General features: G+C 49.4%; 3 protein-coding genes across 10 annotated transcripts in view; 2 read left to right on the top strand and 1 right to left on the bottom strand.

Moving 5' to 3' along the window:
- Positions 1 to 37: 37 nt before the first annotated feature.
- C3H1orf56 (chromosome 3 C1orf56 homolog) lies at positions 38 to 4,550 on the top strand. Of its 2 annotated transcripts, XM_021158683.2 has the most exons (3): positions 89 to 649; positions 1,133 to 1,294; positions 4,440 to 4,516. In XM_021158683.2, exons 1-3 carry the CDS (start codon positions 263 to 265, stop codon positions 4,458 to 4,460), a joined length of 570 nt encoding a protein of 189 aa, XP_021014342.1. In that variant the 5' UTR covers positions 89 to 262; the 3' UTR covers positions 4,461 to 4,516. The 2 variants fall into 2 exon arrangements, with proteins under 2 accessions (XP_021014341.1, XP_021014342.1); XM_021158682.1 differs by having other exon boundaries at positions 38 to 1,294; positions 4,440 to 4,550.
- Positions 4,551 to 5,285: 735 nt separating this feature from the next.
- Cdc42se1 (CDC42 small effector 1) lies at positions 5,286 to 13,228 on the bottom strand. Of its 3 annotated transcripts, none has more exons than XM_021158490.2 (5): positions 13,130 to 13,228; positions 9,924 to 10,230; positions 9,362 to 9,472; positions 8,439 to 8,530; positions 5,286 to 7,453 (listed from the first exon to the last, which is right to left on the bottom strand). In XM_021158490.2, exons 2-4 carry the CDS (start codon positions 9,975 to 9,977, stop codon positions 8,453 to 8,455), a joined length of 243 nt encoding a protein of 80 aa, XP_021014149.1. In that variant the 5' UTR covers positions 9,978 to 10,230; positions 13,130 to 13,228; the 3' UTR covers positions 5,286 to 7,453; positions 8,439 to 8,452. The 3 variants fall into 3 exon arrangements, with proteins under 3 accessions (XP_021014149.1, XP_029331179.1, XP_029331180.1); XM_029475319.1 differs by lacking the exon at positions 13,130 to 13,228 and adding an exon at positions 11,060 to 11,117; XM_029475320.1 differs by lacking the exon at positions 13,130 to 13,228 and adding an exon at positions 10,661 to 10,878.
- Positions 9,827 to 19,645, top strand: part of Mllt11 (MLLT11 transcription factor 7 cofactor) — a 13,051-nt gene continuing 3,232 nt past the window's right edge. For 2 of the 5 annotated variants that reach the window (XR_002377554.2, XM_021158488.1), the window contains exons 1-3: positions 9,827 to 9,882; positions 12,790 to 12,942; positions 13,736 to 13,911. The gene's annotated coding sequence lies outside the window, so the exon portion shown is untranslated. Of the gene's footprint in view, positions 9,883 to 11,574; positions 11,645 to 12,789; positions 12,943 to 13,322; positions 13,912 to 19,645 lie in introns of those variants that run through there. The other 3 variants (XM_021158489.2, XM_029475318.1, XM_029475317.1) reach the window with 3 other exon arrangements.

Below are 19,645 nucleotides of genomic sequence, written 5' to 3'. Positions count from 1 at the left end.
CCTCAAGCCCTTACATCACAATCTTTCTGGTTCCTGCACAGAATTCTTGCTTCCCAGGGTTCCTCGGGACTTTTAGCTCAGCCCCTGGGGCTGCTGGCCCTGCGCAGTAAGAGCACTTAGGGGAGGGGCGAGGCACGTGCCTCTGAGCACCCTCCTGGTCGGTTCAAACGACCTCGAGACCTGGCGGGTTGGTGGAGAGCGGAAGGGAGGGAGAGAAGGTAGGAGCCTGGGCCTACCTCTCGACCTCAAGACTCCCAGCCCCATGGTCCCCGCCGCCTGCATGCTGCTCTGGGCCCTGCTGCTAAGTCTGGAGTCCCGGGCGGCGGGGGCCGAAGACCAAACGACTACCCCGACCGCTACTACGATTGGGATGCAGCGGGTCAGCTTCCGCTTTGGGGGCCCATCCCGCAGCCTCCACAGCACAAACCCCACCGCCCGGACCACTGTACCCGGGAAGCTGAGGGTAACCCTGGAGGATGAAAATGATGCCCTGGCCACTGCTGACCGCCTGGCCCTCCCGGCAGCTGCTGAGCTCCTGTCCACCGTGACAGGCTATAGCCGGTCATCAGTGCCCAGCCCCAGTGACTGGGAGGAGGATGGCTCCTTGGAAGAGGGGGTGGTTGATACCAGAAGAACCACCAACGGCCCTGTAAGTTTATTTTCGACCACCAATACTGTGGGAAGTTCCGGCACTACCGGGAGGTTTCTAGCCAATAGCCAGGAGCGAGAGATTAAGCTGACCACTGACGTGCGGTCCCTCAGTTCAAAGACTACTGTGGTGGACCTGTCTTCTGAGTCCACCCTGCAACAGTGGTCGACACCCGGGTCCACCCCATCCCCATGGCTAAAACCCTCATTCACAGCCATGCCATCTCCTGAGGATCTGCGGGTAGTACTGATGCCTTGGGGCCCTTGGCATTGCCACTGTAAGTCAGGCACTATGAGTAGGAGCCGGGCTGGAAAGCTGCATGGCCTTTCTGGGCGCCTTCGAGTTGGGGCACTGAACGAACTCCGCACAGAACACCGGCCTTGCACCTACCAGTTGTGCGCTTGCAACAGGCACCTGGAGGAATGCCCTCTGGACTCGAGCCTCTGTTCTGACCATAGCTGCAGCTCTCGTGCTCCCTTTCAGAGCAGCACCACTTCTCTGGTTCCTGTCCACCTGAGACGCAGACCCATCCTGCCACCCACTAGCCCGAGCCCCAGCCCAGCTCTTGCCTTTTGGAAACGTGTCAGGATTGGCCTGGAGGATATCTGGAACAGCCTTTCTTCAGTGTTCACAGAGACGCAACCAGTAAGTTTCACTGATGAGCCAGGGCCTTTTTCTTGACGAATCTTAAAAAGTCTCCCATGAGCCGGGCGTGGTGGCGCACGCCTTTAATCCCAGCAACTCGGGAGGCAGAGGCAGGCGGATTTCTGAGTTCGAGGCCAGCCTGGTCTACAAAGTGAGTGCCAGGACAGCCAGGGCTACACAGAGAAACCCTGTCTCGAAAAACCAAAAAAAAAAAAAAAAAAAAAGTCTCCCATGTCCCAAATCCCGTTGCTAAACACACCCATTGTTCTTGCAAGAGTGACTGACTTACTGGTCAGTTACTGAGCCTTAATTTGCACTGGTTAGTCTAGTCTTGGCCCATTTTCTGTTTTGTTTGATGTGTATGGGGTACACATGCACATGCTACTGAGATCTGAGCCCTTAACTCACATATATGGTAGGCAGTATTCTTCTATACCCCCCCCCCCATTTTGTTTTGTTTTGATGGAGTTCCACTACGTTGTCTCGGCTGGCCTATAACTCCCAGCACCTCAGCACCTCAGCCTTCTTCATGGAGGGAGGCTCAGCTGCCTGTTTCTTTTCTTTTTTCTTTCTTTCTTTTTTTTTTTTTAAAGATTTATTTATTTATTATATGTAAGTACACTGTAGCTGTCTTCAGACACTCCAGAAGAGGGAGTCAGATCTTGTTACGGATGGTTGTGAGTGACCATGTGGTTGCTGGGATTTGAACTCCTGACCTTCGGAAGAGCAGTCGGGTGCTCTTACCCACTGAGCCATCTCACCAGCCCCAGCCTGTTTCTTTTCTTTTTGAGACTGTTTGTTTGAGACGGAATCTATGTCCTGGCTGTCCTGGGACTCACTAGGTAGACCAGGCTGGCCTTGAACTCTGATCCTCCTGCCTCTGCTGGGATTAAAGGTATGTACCACTGCCACCTGGCTTTCTTACATTTGTGTGCATGTTTGTTGTATGTGTGCATGTGTGGAGGTCACAGGGCAACTTGTAAGAGACAGTTCTTTCATGCCACCGTGTGGTTTCCAGGGGTCAAGTTCAGGTTGTCAGGCTTGGAGCCATCTCACCAGCCTGAAATAGTTTCCAGGATGAACTCACTGTGTAGCCAGGGATGCCAGCACTTCTCTAAGGGCTAGGAAAAGAGGCGTGTACCACCATGCCTTGTCACTTCTTGAACAAATGCCATGTCTTTTGTTTGTTTGTTTTTGTTTTGTTTTTTGAGACAGGGTTTCTCTGTGTAGCCCTGGCTGTCCTGGAACTCACTCTGTAGACCAGGCTGGCCTCGAACTCAGAAATTTGCCTGCCTCTGTCTCCCAAGTGCTGGGCTTAAAGGCGTGCGCCACCACTGCCCGGCTTCAAATGCCATATCTTACTGATCTTCAGACTATTAATGACCAAATAAATAGGACTTCTTTACTTTTTTTTTTTTCCGAGTTTTGGTAAGTAGTCCTGGCTGATCCTAAATTGACAACTTTCCTACCATGCTTGGTAAAGACTAAATGCATAGACAATGGACATAGAACATATGAACAAGTTAATGATCAAGAGGTTTTTTTTTTTTTTAAAAATTTTTTTTTTTTTTTTTTTTAATTTCCTTTTTTTTTTTTTTTTTTTTTTTTGTTTTTCCGAGACAGGGTTTCTCGGTGTCGCCCTGGCTGTCCTGGAACTCACTTTGTAGACCAGGCTGGCCTTGAACTCAGAAATCCGCCTGCCTCTGCCTTCTGAGTGCTGGGATTAAAGGTGTGCGCCACCACGTCCGGCAAGAGTTTTTTAAAATTGTGTTGGGGTTTTTGCCTGCATATATGTTTGTGCACCTGGTGCCCATGGAAGCCAGAAAAGGGAGTTGGATTCCCTGGAACTGTTGTTATAGATGGTGTGAGCCATCATGTGGGTGCTGGGAACTGAACACAGATCCTCTAGAAGAGCGGCCAGTGATCTTACCTACTGAGCCATCTCGCCAGCTCTGATTAGTACAACAACTTATTCTTTGTAGCAGTAACAGCCAATATATATGAGGCCTCACTCCAGATATGGCACTTGGATCTGCCCTCACCTTATAGGCTCTTACCCTGTTGACAAATGAAGGAACAGTTTTACAAGCTAGCAGGGATGGAGGTGTGTTCAGTGGGCTTCCCTAACACATGCACAAGGTACTAGGTTCAAACCCCATCACGGAAGGGGGAAAGCAGTGCCAAGGGCCACACAACTGAAACCAGGTTTTGCACCAGTACCCATGTGCCCCAAAGACTGTCCTTCTGGGACTCTACCCAGCAACTTAAAACTTCACAAAGGAGTCAGGTGTGGTAGTGCACACCTTTCGCCCCAGCACTTTGGAGGCAGAGACAGGTGGGTATTCGTAAATTGAAGGCCAGCCTGGTCTATATAACAAGTTCCAGGCCAGCCAGAGTTACATAGCGAGACCCTGTCTCAAACATACAAAGCTACTATAGGTTCAGACCGACTCTACAAAGTAGTGTCAATCGCTAGGGATGACTGGCAGGGGGGACTGACAATAAACAAAAGGCATGCTTGGTGACTTAGCTGGTTTCTATTTCTGTTTTCCTCCTTGTGAGTCTGATTCTATTTTTAATATAAAAGTAACACACTTGGGGGCTGGAGACTTAAGAAGTTCAGCTAGGAGAGTGCTTGCCTAGTATGCGTGAGGTCCTGAGTTTGACTTGCAACACAAGCTGGGCATGTAGACATATACCTCATAGATTGGTGGGTGGAGCCAAGGGAGCAGATCAGTACACGGGAAAGATGGCTCAGTGGTTAAGAGCAGGACAAGTTAAATTTCTAGCACACACATCAGCCACTCACAACCACATGACTTACTCCTGCTTGAGGGAGATCTGACACCCTGGATGGTGGGTACTTGCACACATGTGCACATTCAGTGGGGCACACAATGAACACTAAGTTCCAGGTCAGGCCAGAGAGATGACTCAGCAAGGAGAGTGCTCACTGCACTTGCCTAATACCCTGAGAACAATGCCCAGAGTCTATGTGAAAATCCAGTTCTCACATGATGTGACGCACACGCACCACATAAACCCCAAAGTAGTAGGGGCTGACAAAAAGGTTTGCAGCAGGGTAAAGCAAGTAAAGAGTGTGGTTGTGATTATCATCTTTTCTCTATTTTCTTGCCTTCCCCAGGTAGAAAGAATCCAGAGGTAATAGCCACGTCTCCCTCAAGAGATGTCTACATTATAAACTCCCTTTTCAACCCCAACACCCACTACATATTTTTAATATATATAAAAAAAAAGCTAAAAAATACTTTGGTCTCATTTTTCTTTTTGGTGGTGTCTGGGTCAAACCTGGGGCTCCACACATGGTGGGGCCCACGGACTCCTCCCCAGCACTTGTCTGTGTGTTTACAGAAGTGCTCAGTGACATTAGAGCCAGCAGGTCTAGCCTGGTCCTTTACCCCTTTCTTCCAAGATAAAATATTCACATTGCTCATTTTCCTTTTTTCCAGTACTGTTTTACGGCAAAAAAACCAAAAAAAACATTGCTGGGCAGTAGTGGGACCCACACCTTTACTCCCAGCATTTAGGAGGCAGAGGCAGCTCCAAGTTCAAGGCCAGCCTCGTCTACATAGTGAATTCCTATATAGCCAAGACTACACAGAGAAATCCTGTCCCAGAAACAAAACAAAACAATTTTGGCTAACTCTAGCTAACCTTAACTTGCTGTGTATTAAAGATTGGCCTCAAACTCAGGTCCACCAGCCCCTTGATAGCTGGGATTAAGGGTGTGTGCCAACACACCTGGTCAAAATAAGTAACTCTGGAACATCAAATGATAGGAAAGAGCACCGTGGCTTTTCCTTCCAGTACTCTTTTGTTCAGGAAAGGCTCTGTTGGAACAAAAAGTCCATCTCTGCCACGTTGTTTTCTGCATCAGCCATGCCCAACTTTTGATGTAACACACATCTGTAGTGATTACTCTGAAACCATTTTGATGTAACACACATCTGTAGTGATTACTCTGAAACCATTTTGCTTAATTCTTTTATTGGAAAAAAAATGTATCTTAAAAGTCCATCATCTTTTTTAATATAAATTATGACTCGCAAACTCATTCCAAATCACCTTGTTAAGTGGTGGCAGCAGACACACTAGAGAAGGTAGCTCGAGGCAGGGGAGTATCCACCAGAAGGCTGTGCTCAAAGAAACTGACACAAGACTGGAGCTCAGGGGTCACCCACACCGTGTCCTCTCCAGTTAACCTCACACAGTGCCCAACCTTTCGCCACTGTGACCTGACGTTCATGGCCTTCCTGAGAGCCTGTTGCCAGGGGGCACAGGACCTCCGTGCCTGCAAGCTCCTCCCCTGAAGGAGGCAGGCCTGAACCACAAGGAGGCAAACTCCAAATGGACATCCATGACCAGTCTTAGAGCCTGAAATGCCATACGGAGCACAGAGCTTTGGACAAATGAAAGTCTCGGTCACTAGGCAAGGGATAACGGGATGGCTGGAGTCACCAGGAGCGGATCAGTTTCCACAACCCTGACCCATTACCACACAAGCTTCCTATTACAGAGCTAATGAGACCCCAGCCCTCTCTTCTAGGAACAGGCAGGAGCTCATTTGTCTTGTTCTGCCTTTCTAATCAGCCTGCAAAGAAAGGGCCAGAAGGACAACACCTGAGAAAACAAAGGGCCTACAGACTCCGTTCCTACAGTGCTTTCCCGTCTAAAGCCACGCGGTGACACCCGATCTTCCAAAGTCCCTGAGTCTTACGCCGGGTTCAAAGACTAGAGCAGAGGGGTACGGACGGACAGCCAGCGTAACTGTCCTATCCTCCCATCCCAGCACACCCCGTTCCTGTCTCGGCACTGTGAAAGGCCCTCTTGCAGAGATCAAGAACAGAGACGGGAGTACAAGCAACACATCTGAAACAGGGATGTGCAAGCTCTGCTGAGCTATGAGGGCGCTAGCTTACCCATGGCTCAAGGTGAATCACCAGACTGGGGGTGGGGGGCCATGTGGAAGTCACTTAAGGAAAACATACCTTGACTCTCAAGCTGTGGCTGTCAACTGTGGGTAACTTCATCCCTGGGAGACATTTGGCAATTTCTGGAGATATTTTGGTTGCCACACTGGGCAGGGGGTGGGGGGTAGGGAAGAGATGCTGTAGTCTGTGCAGAACAGCCCTCCCCATTACAAAGTACTGTGCAGCCCAAACTGTCCAAGCTATTTTCAAGTGTTGGAGTTGAAAAGCCACGCTTCCATCAAGGACCGAGGGCCTGTGCTCCAAAGAGCGCTTTCAACCTATTTACCTCACCACCCTCACAGAAGTCAACCCTGAGATACAGCTAATTTTGCTACATCCTGGCTTTTTATCTGGAACCCTCCTCTTCCTTTCACCTGGGCCAGCAGGGGGGGCTGACAGAGGGCAGGCCAGGACTCCAAGTCTTAAACGGAATGTGGTCAAATTAAGATCCATCCCTTAACTCTTTCTCAATGGGAAACCTAAAGTTTCTTAAAGGGTCAGGGAAAAGACAGATAGCAGAATGGGGGTAATTAAAAGAACTCAAATTAAAATTTTAATTAAAAAAAATTTCTGGGAAGCTATTAATACTACAGAAGCATGGGATTAGAGGCCTAACTGGAGCAAGACCCTGGTGCCAGCGGAGAGACATGGCGGGGCTGTGACCTTAAGATCTGAAATCCAGAGCGGACTGGGCAGTGGTCACCCAGCCCCATCACCTCTGCATTGTTCATTCCAGAAGGAAAGAGTGCAGGGAAGCAGGAAGAATTTAGCAAACTCGGGGTCCAGCTGTGGCTCCCACTCCTGCCTGCCTCGATAAGAAAAAAAAAAGCAAGAAGTTTAAACAGGTAGCACCCGACCTTCATTCAGGAGCAAGGAACCCATTCCAGGTTCCCAGAGAACCCCCAGCTCAGATCGAGGGTGTGCAGGGCTTCAGCGGAGCTCCTCTGGCCCACCAGTAGTCACTTGGTCAGTCCTGCTGCCTTGACCCCCATCTCCAGGAGGGGCAGAGGCCAGAGGGAGTATAGGGAGACCAGCCCCCACTCCTTTTGAGGCACTTGTTAGAGAGAAAGAGGGGGGCCCTTGGGNCACTGGTTGAAGGGATCTGGTGGTGGCATTTCTTTTGGGCTGGACACAGAATCACAGAATGGGAACTCCAAGACTGCAGAACCTGAATTTAAAAAAAAAAAAAAAAAAAATCAAGTTTTGGTCTCACACTCTACCCTAGGCTGCTCCCAAATCCGTAGCAATTCCCCCACCTCCAAGTAACCGCTGAAGTAACTCAAATTCAGTGTCTTGTCTGGGCTGACTTTAAACTCCACATCCTCCTATCAAAACCTGCCCATCAAAAATCCCACTGGAAAAGAAGAAACAGGCAGGTTGCCCTCAAAGAGGCCAAACCAAGCCTGAGGGAGAAGGCGCTATACAATGTGCATTTCTGTGGGAGAGTCACAAGGAAGAAGGGGGTTCTCACTATATACTGCCAACCTCAAACATGCAAAGATCCCCCTGCCTCTGCCTCCCCGGGGCTGGGTTAAAGCCATGTGCCACCATGCCTGGCCTACAGTGCATATTTTAAACTTTCCAAAGGGCGCTCTTCTCAAAGTCATTGTTTTTTTGTTTTTTGGTTTTTTTTTAAGATTTATTTATTTATTATATGTAAGTACACTGTAGCTGTCCTCAGTCACTCCAGAAGAGGGCGCCAGTAATGGGGAGGGCTGTTACGGATGGTTGTGAGCCACCATGTGGTTGCTGGGATTTGAACTCTGGATCTCTGGAAGAGCAGTCGGGTGCTCTTACCCACTGAGCCATCTCACCAGCCCCAAAGTCATTGTTTTTTGAGAGAGGATCCGCATGAAGCCCGTGCTGACCCTGCATTCACTGTGTTGGTGAAGAGAAGCTGACGTCCGTCCGACTGCTCCTCCCTCTCCCTGCAGTGTGCAGAGGTTCCAGCTGGGTGCCACCGTATCCCCTCCCCTGCCTTCTTGGAAAAAACCCTATAGGTTTCGATCTTGTGTTCCCGACTCTTCATTTTAATTCTGTCGGTCCACCAATTCACCCTCACTCTTGCCTCTAAGGACTGAGGGTCTGAGGCAGGGCATCAGGCCATGCTGGCACAGGCACACCGCATCAAATGGGTTTCTCTAGTCACTTACCAGTCCCATGGGAGCTACAAGGCCCTAGAATTGCTCCACGGTCTGTCACGGTGGTTTCCCTTGGATCTCATCTGCTCCTGAACTGCACCTGTCTGTGGAAAAGCCCATGTCACACAACCTCCTAACTCTCCACGTCCCACAACAAGCAACAATTTACCCCGTGCCCGCAGGAGGAACTTGACCTCAACTCCCTTCTCTGACAATGACATCTATCTGAAGAGGTTAAACCTGCCTGCCGTCCCTCTCAAGGAAATCTCATGAAGACCAGGTAGGAATGAGTCATTTACCAATCTCTCTGTCTCTCTCTCTCTCTCACACACACACACATAAATACTTCCATATATTTCTGTGAGTTGTGTAACTGGTATTAAAAAGTATGACCAGACCCACTTCCCTTACTGAGAGCAGAAATGCAGGAGACATTATTTCGAACAGAGCCTTTCATGGCCCTAGACTGACAACTGATTCACTCTACCACTGACTTAACGGGATTTCTCTTTCCTTTTCTTGGGCCCTGAGATAGGGTTCCTAAGCCTGACTGGCCTCAAACTCCACAGCACAGGCTGACCTTGAGCCTCTGCTCCCCAGTCCCCGAGCACTGAGACTCCAGGTATGAGTCACCACATCAGTATGCAGTGCTGGAGAGCAAACCCAGGGTTCCTGCATGCTGGGTGAGCACTCTACGGCCTGGCTCTGATAGTTCTTAGTAGGAAGGGAGACCACGGTTTTAGAAAAAGCTCTTTGATGATTACAAGATCTATACCCCTCACTCCAACGAAGAGCAATATGTTACTGTAAAGAAAAGGGGAGCTAACCCTGGAGATCAGGGATGCACAATCTCACATTCTCCTTTCCTCACTAAGTTACTGTTAGGTCCCTTGCTTGAACACACCCCAAATAAACATCTCCCCCTTCCCTCTTACCATGGCAAGTCCGTCTCCAGCCCCCATCTCTCCAGAGCCGATGTGAGTCAGGTGAACAAAGTTCATTGGCTCCCCAATCATAGTGCGGTCAATCCGTCTTCTCTTTTTCTTCTGTTTGGGGAAGACAGGGAGTCACAAGTGCATATGCAGCCATCTCCTCCCGACAGCAGAGGAAGGAGAAGGAGTCTTGAAAACCCACTAAGAGCTATGAACTGATTTGGCAAATATTAGGGTAGGAAAGACAAAGATGGACGATCATAAGCCAGAGACAATGTCACCAGAGTGGTAAGGACAGTGGCCTGCTGACAAAGGACAAAGCAAAGTCACCTCTGGGTGAGAGGGACCGCTGGTACAGCCCCTGCCCACCTCAGAACAGGCATAATTGACAGCTAGGTGACTTGTCTCTTCTGTCACAGAGCCTCCTTTATTACATGTGAACACACCTGCCTCTCAAGAGGGAGGTAAGGAAAGTGTTTTTCATAAGGCAGATCGGAGATGGTGTCTCCACTTCACAGCACATGGTAATGAATTCCTGTTTCGGGGTGGGGATGGGGACACTTACCGGCTGGGGCTTCTCGACCACGCAGCAGCCCAGTTTGTGCCAAAACTCGCTCATGTTCCCTGATGGTTCCAGCTTCAGGCCGCTGCCAGAGGCCCCAGGGGGCTCGTGTTTGTTGCTAACCAACCAGTCCTCACACGCAGGTGTAACAACACCCTGGGTTCAGTCAACCAGATGGGGTGGGAAAAGGTAGAAATCCTAGACACCAACAAGTGGCCTTCGGTGAAGGTCGGAGTCTCTGACTGGTGGGGCCCCGGCAAGAGGCTTGGGCAGGCAGGCACAAGGTCCTGTCTTCTTTAGATGTGGAATCCTGAATTTTAGCAGAAAGAAGATAAAATGTTAGTGGGAAACAACCCTCTCTCCTCCCCAGAAACCTTCTGATAAGCCTCTATCTTCGGAGTCTCTCTTGGGAGACTACTGAGCTCCAATACTGACCCCCTCCAAAGATAGAGGCTCACAGTTGCTTCTCACAGAAAGAACAGTGCACAAAGACCACCAACAGGGTGAAGACCAGTGAGTACTGGGACCAAGGAAGAAGGGGGCCAAAAGGACTTGGGGTGAGACCGTGAGAGAAAACCAAACAGTGACAGAAATGAACAGTTAGGGGTGCTGCTGACTTCAGCTCCCCTTTCCCTTGTCTAGGGCAGCAGGGGAGGGGCGTGCAAGTGCCTCTGAAGAGGAAATAGTGGTTTTTGTTCTCACAAACAAGGCCTCCGCCCTGTCCCTCCCTTTTCTCTTACCTTGCCCCAGCACCTACACTTTGTTGAAGGACCACCTAGCTCCTAAGAGAGGAGCTGTAGAGTGTGGACCTCAGCAAATACTTGTGAAGAGGGAACTGCTTCCTTCTGGCTCCACTGCCTTTGTTCCCTCTCACTTGCTCCAGATGAAGCTCAGCCACCCCTCCCAGAGATCAGTTAATACCTGACCTTGTCCTTCCTGAAAGCTAGGCAGACTGTGCGCACCTCCCCGTGGCCCACGCTCCATGTCTTGTAGGGGTAACTCAGAGAGTAGCTTTCTGCTCTGGGGAATCAGTTTCCAGCCTCCCCACCCTTTTACACATGTCCTATCGTGTGCAGCTCCTGCCTCACACCCCAGAGGGCCTGCTTAGGCCTCCCTTCATCTTCCCCTCATGTTCTGACCTGTGTCTCCCCCTCTGCTCCCCACCACCTCGAAGCTCCACCAGTGAACCAGACACAGGAACTTTCCAGTAGCAAGCACTTGTGTCCAAGGAAGAACTTTCTCCCCTTTCACTGCTGCCAGGGGTTACGGCCCAGCTGAGTTTCCTTGTGCGAACTGCACTTCCCTCTCCTATAGTACAGACCAACTCCCGGAGGTCGGACAGCTCATGAATATTAAACATTAGCATGAATAAGAATGGACCTTTCCCTCCAGGCTCCAGGCTGGAAGCCTTGCCCTCCAGTAGCCTAGACAGACCAAAAAAGAAAAAACCAAACCAACAACAACAACAAAAAAAACGAGTTCAATTTGTTTTTTGGACGTTTTTCTTTGTTGTTTTGTGGCAGCCTTGAGATGAGATCACTCAAACAGTGGAATACGGCTTCTAGGGTAGGAAAGAACCCAAGAGTCTGGACTCTCTTTCACTTCCTTTCCCACCCCTGGAAGGGAGGAGTAACGAGACTGAAGTCCAGAGCACAGCTGCCCTGAGAGGGGAGGCTTGTCAGTGGGAAAGTCGGTCACAAGGCTCATCAAGATGGTGGCAGGTGGTAAGGCTTGGGGGAAATGGAGAAAACAATAAAGAATCAGAGGAAACCCCTAACACTACCAGACAGTCCAGACTGAGGCAGGGCTCTACCAGCGTCCTCCACCCTGTCCCAAGCAAGCCGAGCCGGCGGCGTGGTCAGGGGTGGCCAATGCTGGAAGCGGGAAGGAGGAGGGAGAGGGAGAGGAAAGGGGGCCGAGGAGGGAACAAGGACAGTTCTGTTTCTCTTCCAGGGACCTGACCAAGCTGGGTGGAGGGAAAGTGTGTGTGGGACTTGGCGTGAAACCACCAATGATGATGAGAAGTGACCAGGAAATTCCATTCCCTTAGGACATTAGGGTCTCTGAAACTTGGAGGCCCGTGTCAGAGTGTGAAGACCAGCCAGGGTCACTGTGGTAGTGCGGGGGGGGGGGGGGGGGGGGAACAAAGCCAGAAAAGGAAGTACTAAGCATTAGCTGTCACTCCGCTTCAAAGCAGCCAGCGAATGGGCTGGGGACAAATAAAGCCTGAGCTGGCTAGCTGGGGAGGGAGGGATGCCGAATCCATGGCCCACTATTTTATCCCCACTGTAAAAAGGAAGCCAGGAGGGATCAGGGACTAGAGCGCAGAAAGCCACATCCTTGACAGGAGGGACCCTCTCACTTCCACCAGAAACCCAGAACTTGAAATGACAAACCCTAAACCACTGTCATCGTCCCGGTGGGCCTTACAGACTTCAGAGCTTTAGAGGGGCGAGCAGGAGAGAGGTGGGGAGGAAGGATGTACACAGGTAGTTCCCCGAGCCTGTGGTAGCCCCAAACCGGTTCTCCCGGTCCCGCTGCCTCCGGCCCCAAGGCCTCCCTCTCCAACCCGCTGTCTGACAAGCCTTCACAAGAAGCAAGAAGCAGCTGGAGAGAATGAGACTAGAGAATCGTGTGGGCAAATTCTGGCTATAAGCCCAGGGATGCAGCTGGTCCCTGTGTGGAGACCCTCCAAACATAGCGGGCTGCTGAGGGACTCCCAAGAGAGGAATGGGCCCCATTTTCAAACAAGTGACAGACATTTGTCCGAGCACCAACCCTGCCCTAACCCCAGGGAAGGGCTGGGGGTACTTAAAAGGTAACAGAAGGAGATCCTAATTTCTTCCCCTCCCCCAATATTCTCCGTCAGACTCCAGCTCCGTCCCCCACCCACTGCGACCCAGGATGGGAACTTCGATGAATTCTACTGGCTCTGTCAATGTTCTCCTTGGCTGCTTCACTCTGGCTTAGACCTTCCGGGGCCCAGCACCACTTCGGATTTCTAGCATAGCAGATCTCTCAGGTTAGAGGGCCGGCGAGGAGACCCTGTCCCTTCGCACCTCCCACCCGGCCCCACGCTGCAGTCGCCGCTTCCCTGCCTCTCCGTGGCTTGCGCCGCCGGCGCGTGTACTTGTGATCGCGACCTCCCCGCTGCCCTGCCCTCCCCTCCTCGCCGCCCGCGCGCATCCCGGCTCGCCCGGCGCTCTCACCTGCGGCTCCCCGGCGATCCCACTGCGGGCGGGGGCTCCGCCACTCCGGGTCCCCGGGCTGCTTCTCGGCACGGCGGGGAGTTGAGGGCGGGCCGGCAGAGGTGGGGCCGGCGGAGGGCGGAAACGCCGGCGACGCGATTACGAAACCCAGGGGCTGAGAGCCGAGCGCAGCGCTCCGCCCAGCTTCGGGGCGCACGGCGTGGCCCGCGGGGACAGCGGCAAGCCCCGTGCTGCGGGACACCCGCGGCACCCCAACTGTCTGCGCTAGGCTGTCCACCTGCTGCAGGCGTTGAGAGGACGATGCGCTGGGGCCCCTTCTGAGTCTCCCAAAGTCCCCTTCAGTCCTTACAGTGGGAAAGGAGGGCCATTCTGTTGTTTAACCGGAAGACTTTTTAACCCATACATCTAAGTTAGAGGAAAATTAACTGCTCAGCCATGCGCTCCAGTCAGCACGAGGGTACTTGGAGAGGTGGGGGTGCGGTGCGAGCCGATGGAGAGGCTCTACGGTGGATAGCGTGTTCCGGAACCTATCCCTCGAATTAGCCGAGTCAGGCAGAGAGGGGGCGGGGAGTGCTTCCGCCCTTGCTAGGAGGGGCTGCATTGCAGGGGAGACCCAGCGGCAGATTCTGTCACAGACGAGGGAGAAGGCGTGAGGAGACAAAGCCGTCACATCCGCGACAGCTTCTTTCAGCAGCCTCCTCCTCTCCAGTCCAGAGCCGACCCCCGAGCCCCTGAGGCATCCCTTCCGTCTTCGGAACACCCTAGTCATTCATTGCTAACAGGTAACCAAGACGAGGGACCGCTTCTTAAGCTTGAAAGACCCCGTGTGAGACCGAGGTGGGGGGCAGTTTTAGAGGAGAGAAGGGGGCGCAATGAACAATGGGTCACTATTCGTTACCAGATTTTTTATCTGTTAAGATCTCCATCCATGCCTTACCATGGACCTAGGCATTCATTTCTAACACTTTACCTGTAATCATCTCTCGGCATTTAGCTCTTCATTTCACGTATTCATTTTCCTATAATTTTTGCCCTGTGCATCTAATGGCTTCTGTCTAGTATCTAGTTATCTATATCTTCCTTTTCAAGCTATAATTTCTGCTACCAGTTATTTGGTGAATCTTTATTCCTACTGTAATTATTGTAGCCTCTACTCCCTTGTATTTCTATCCCCCTCGATTTTCTGTCTCCCAAAGTCTCTTTGGGTACTCTTTTTTTTTTTTTTTTTTTTTTTTTTTAATATGAGATGCTATCGAGAGTGATTGGAACCTTTAACAATCTCCTCTCTATCTCAGATTTTTGCTCCAAAGAGGCTTGAGGTAGGACAGGTGGGGGCCATTGTGGGATTGCCCGATGGTATGCTGCAATCAGTGTAGCTCACAGGAACTGCTTATGAGAGCAGATTTGTCTTTGCAGCTCCTCCTAGTAAAAGGGGAGGATTGTGGCAAATAGGAAAATCCTAGAGCAACATGAGAAATACCAGGAAGCCTCCATTTGCATCCACCACCATGCCTCCTTAGACTGCATGGTGGCAGCATGACACAGCAAGGCCCTGTGGATTAGGCCTTGAATGCTCTTGGGGGGATCTGGACAAAGGGTATTTGGGTGTGTCCAGGTAGTTTAAAGAAAGTGTATCTTTTAAATGTGTGTATCTACTAATCATTTTATCTCTAAGAATAGACAATGAAAATTTAGAAGTTACTCTGCATAAAATAACTGGATGGCATTTACTGAGCAAATATGTCACTTGTCACCATCCAGAGCCCTTAAGATAAGCAAAAATAGATAAAAAGATGGGTGAAGAGCATTTAGGGAAAGAAAGGGGACGCTAGCTGAAGAGCAGCCGTGTTTTTTATTTTAATGCCACATATGCCTTTATGTCTGGGACAAATTTGAGTCTCTCTGTACATGTTGCTAGGTCAATGGTATAGCTAGAGATTTTCAGCCTTTTAATATCTCACACATTTTCTTTTAAATTGTTTTTGTTTTATATTCATTCATGGTCTTGGTTTGGTTTTGGGGGGCTTTGAACCCCCAGTCGTCCTGCTTCAGCCTGAGTGCTGGGACTACAGCTGTGCTCTGCCACACTGCACTCTAGCTTTTTACATTGGATGATAGTTCTGTCCATCCCTGATAAATTATTTAGGCAACTTTTATAGGTTACAGTTGTTAGGAAGTCAGTTTATCAACAATAACTCAAATTCTAGCTTAGTCTCTGCTCACTAAGGACTAAGAGGCAGTTAAAACAGCACTTAAGCTATGCATCAAGACCTTGTTGGAGAAACAAAAAAACCACATCGGATGTATTTTTTTTAATCAGGCTCTTACTCTGTGACTCTGGTTGGCTTGGAACTCAGAGATCTGCCTCTGCCTGCCTCTGCTTTCCAAGTGCTGGAATTAAAGGAGTGTGCCACTGTACCAGCCTCAAAATTCTTCCTGGGGTGTGGTGGTACAAGTCTATAATCCCAGCTCCTAGGAAGCTAAGACAGGATTGCTGAGGGTACCAGGCTGGGGCTGGGGAGATGGCTCAGTGCTGCTCAAGGCTGAGGACCTGAATTTGGACTCCAAGATCCCACATAAAGCTGAGCATGGGAGTGTGGCTACATCCACTCCAGGAGTGTGGCTGGAATCCCAGTGCGTGCTTCAGCAAGATGGAAGTCTGAGGAGACTCCCTGAAAGCTCACAGCTCAGCTTGCCTAGTTTACAAGGTCAAACAAGGCATCAAAGACTGATGCCTGGGACTGTCTTCTCACCTCTGAGGAGGCTCAGCCATGGACACCACAGCCCTCTCAAAGACATAATACACAAACAGATTTTTTTTAATGTATGCCAAGTGCATCCTCATTGCCCGAGAAGACTAGGTGTCAGATCTCCTGGAACAGGCCTTGTGTGTCGTGGGTGCTGTGCTGGGAACCTAACCCAGCTCCTCTGGAAGAGCCACCAGTGCTCACAGCCTCAGCTATCTCTCTAGCTCCTTAAACATTTTTTTTTTTTTTTTTTTTTTTTTNNTTTTTNGAGACAGGGTTTCTCTGTGTAGCCCTGGCTGTCCTGGAACTCACTTTGTAGACCAGGCTGGCCTCGAACTCAGAAATCCGCCTGCCTCAGCTTCCCGAGTGCTGGGATTAAAGGTGTGCGCCACCACGCCCAGCTAACATTTTTTTTAAAGATTTATTTATTATATGTAAGTACACTGTAGCTGCCTTCAGACACACCAGAAGAGGGCATCCGGTCTCCTTACAGATGGTTGTGAGCCACCATGTGGTTGCTGGGATTTGAACTCAGGACCTTCGGAAGAACAGTCAGTGCTCTTAACCGCTGAGCCATCTCTCCAGCCCTCCTTAAGCATTTTTAAGGGGGTATATTAGAAACTATTAGACTTGGGATGTACAAAAACTGGCTAGGTCATCTAGATTACTGAAGAATCTAAGAATCTAGAGTGTGATGTCACACACCTTTAATCCAAGCATTCAAAAGGTAGAGGCAAGCAGGTAAGTTCAAGGCCAGCCTGGTCTACAAAAGGAGTTCTAGGATAGTCAGGGCTATATAGTGAGACCCTGCCTCAAATAACATTTTTTTTTTTAAACATTGTTTTCATTTTAAGCCAGATGTGATGATGACGCCTATATTCTTAGCAGTCAGAAGGCTGGAAGTAGTAACTAGAGAGGATCTTGAGTTTGACACTAGCCTGGGCTAAATAATAACTTTCTAGTTAGCCTGGGTTACATAGCTAGAACCTAGGTCAAAAGAGCAAAAACCTTTTTTTTCGGCCGGGCGTGGTGGCGCACGCCTTTAATCCCAGCACTTGGGAGGCAGAGGCAGGCGGATCTCTGAGTTCGAGGCCAGCCTGGTCTACAGAGTGAGTTCCGGGACAGCTGGGCTACACAGAGAAACCCTGTCTCGAAAAACCAAAAAGAAAAGAAAAATCTTTTTTTTCCCTAAGGATTCTGGTTTTTGTTTGTTTGTTTAAGAGCCTATTATATAATCTTTGAGGAGTAAGAAGGGTCAGAAGTTCAGGGTCAGCCTCTGCTACTTAAGTTCATGGGCTTCCTGAGATATTGTCTCTGGAAAACAATCTATTATATGTCATCTGTTATAATGAGGTCACTCTGTAGGAGACGTAAAAGGAAGGTTGTTTTTTGTTGTTTTTTTTTTTTAAAGTCAGCTACCTAGGAGAAACCTGGTAATGCAGTCAACATTCCTGATAAGCAGCGTCAGTGACCTGGATGACTTTTAGGGCTTGCTTTGTAGTGTCTGTAGCCCTAGACCTGAGCAGGGATTGGTTCACTAAAAGGTGTTATAGGTGCAGTCATGCTTATGAGCACATCTGCATGTTACTATGGAGATGGCCAGAGGGCGTTCCTGGGATGGTGACGTCACCTTTCTGCAAACTCCTTTGCCCTGCTTCAGTCTCTTGTTAAGATGCTTCTCTGCTGAGTAATGTTCAGTTCCCAAGGGCTTAGTCTGGAGCTTGCAGAAAGACAGACAGACAGACCAAGAATTGCCTTGCTTTAGACCAGGTATCCTGGATCATGCCTGTAATCCCAGCGTTTGGGAGATGGAGGCATCAGGAGTTACGTTTTAAAGTTAGCCTGAGCTTTGAGACCTTGCCTGAAAAAAAAAAAAAAATTTTTTTTTTTTTTGAGCCAGGGTCTTGCCCAACCTGGACCCAGACTGATATTCCTGAAACTCCTGAGTGCTGGGATTATAAATAGAGTAGCTAGTATTTTTAACATTAAAAGGTCATGAGATGAAGAGATGGCTTAGCAATTACAAGCCCTTGGTGTTCTTCCCCAAGACTCAAGTTCAGTTTCCAGCACCCCTGATGTTTCATAAACCCCTGAGACTCCCGCTCTAGCGGAACCAACATCCTCTTAGGACATCAGCTTACACACATATATCATACACACATGTATACATAAATTAAAGAATTTTAAATTAAAAAAAAAAAAGCTGAGCCAGGCAGTAGTGTTGAATTCCTATAATCTCAGCACTGGGAAGCAGGAGGCAGAGGCTTAAGGAGATGGCTCTGTGGGTAAGCCCATCTGTTACACGTGCATAAGAACTGGAGGTCCGACCTTCTGGAGACTGAGTTCAATTCCCAGCAACCACACGGTGGCTTACAACCATCTGTAATGGGATCTGATGCCCTCTTCTGGTTTGCAGTCATACATGCAAAGCACTCATACATACAATGTATAAACAAATAAACCTTTACTTGCCAAACTCTGGTGCACAAGCTTTAAAAAGCCAAAAACCAAACTGAGTTCATCTGGGCAGTGGTGTTGCACACCTTTAATCTCAGTACTCAGGAGGCAGAGGCAGGGAGATCCAAGTTTGAGGCCAGCCTGGTCTACCGAATGAGTTTCCAAGACAACCAGGGCAAAAAACAAACAAACAAAACAAACCCTGTCACAAAAAACCAAACCAAACCAAAACCCCAAGTTCAAATCCTCAGTAGCCAAATAGAAACCTGGGTGTGGCTGACCACACCTGTCATATCAAGGACAGAGGATTGCTGGACTTGTTGGCCCCCAGCCTTGCTCCAGGTTCAATGAGAGACCTGTCTCAAGGGACTAGGACCCATATTGATAGAGCAGGACACCAGAGGTCCTCCCCCTTACCTTGTTCCACAATCTCGTGGGTGTGCATGCCCTTGTGTACACCTGTGTGTGTCTACCCTTGCACAAGATTAAGGTGGGAAAACAAAGTCTGAAGCCAAGTGTGGGGTGCACACCTGGAACCCAGCACTCGGGACACTAAGGCAAGAAGATTGCCGGAAGTTTGAGGCCCAGATGGACTACATTTTGAGTAATGGAACAGCGAGGGTTACAGAGGAAGACCCTGTCTCAAAAAAACAGCCCAAAAGTTCTGGACCTGGTAATATATTCCTGAAATCCAGCACCAGAGATGCCTCAGCAGGAAGGGTTTGTGTTCAAAGCCAGCCTGAACTAGAGTTGAGTTTGAAGCAAGACTCAAAAGCAAAACCAAGACAAAACAAGCCACCCCTGCTGCATCCACAGACTGTTTAGCCCCCACACTTCTTGTAGATTGTGTCCTGGCTTTAAACTCTTTTCCTATTTTGGTAGAGACATTTCACATCATTTAGGGACATTTTGGAACCTACTTAAGGGCACTTTATAGGAGTCACAGGCTGGTAAGAGCTGATAGTGTGCTGTAGAAAGGCTCTCTGAAACTCTAGCTGCTATTTTTGGTGGTAGTGGAATGTTCTCTTTGCTCCTTTGGGAACATTTAAACTAAAGCTTTTTTCTCCTTTCCATTGCTAGTAAGTAAACCACTGAGGCCCCAGACTCTACTAGGCATACAAGACGCAGGCAGGTTCTAGGGTTGATGAGAAACAAAGGGACTACAACTGATCCTTAAAAAATGGAAAAGGGGGGCTGGAGAGATGACTGAAAGGTTAAGAGCACCGACTGCTCTTCCAAAGGTCCTGAGTTCAAATCCCAGCAACCACATGGTGCCTCATAACCATCTGTAATGAGATCTGACGCCCTCTTC

The sequence above is a fragment of the Mus caroli genome, chromosome 3 (assembly GCF_900094665.2).
Source record: "Mus caroli chromosome 3, CAROLI_EIJ_v1.1, whole genome shotgun sequence".
Lineage (NCBI taxonomy): Eukaryota > Metazoa > Chordata > Mammalia > Rodentia > Muridae > Mus > Mus caroli.
This window is presented reverse-complemented; position numbering and strand designations above follow the sequence as displayed.

What these genes read in the sequence shown, in the direction of transcription:
- C3H1orf56 (XM_021158682.1), top strand. Translation starts at nt 263, where the DNA reads ATGGTCCCCGCCGCCTGCATGCTGCTCTGGGCCCTGCTGCTAAGTCTG. An exon ending in TGTTCACAGAGACGCAACCA is followed by an intron (nt 1,295 to 4,439) that starts GTAAGTTTCACT and finishes TGCCTTCCCCAG; the next exon opens with GTAGAAAGAATCCAGAGGTA.
- Cdc42se1 (XM_021158490.2), bottom strand. Translation starts at nt 9,977, where the DNA reads ATGAGCGAGTTTTGGCACAAACTGGGCTGCTGCGTGGTCGAGAAGCCC. An exon ending in TGGTCGAGAAGCCCCAGCCG is followed by an intron (nt 9,473 to 9,923) that starts GTAAGTGTCCCC and finishes TTCCCCAAACAG; the next exon opens with AAGAAAAAGAGAAGACGGAT. An exon ending in CTGGAGACGGACTTGCCATG is followed by an intron (nt 8,531 to 9,361) that starts GTAAGAGGGAAG and finishes GCTTTTCCACAG; the next exon opens with ACAGGTGCAGTTCAGGAGCA.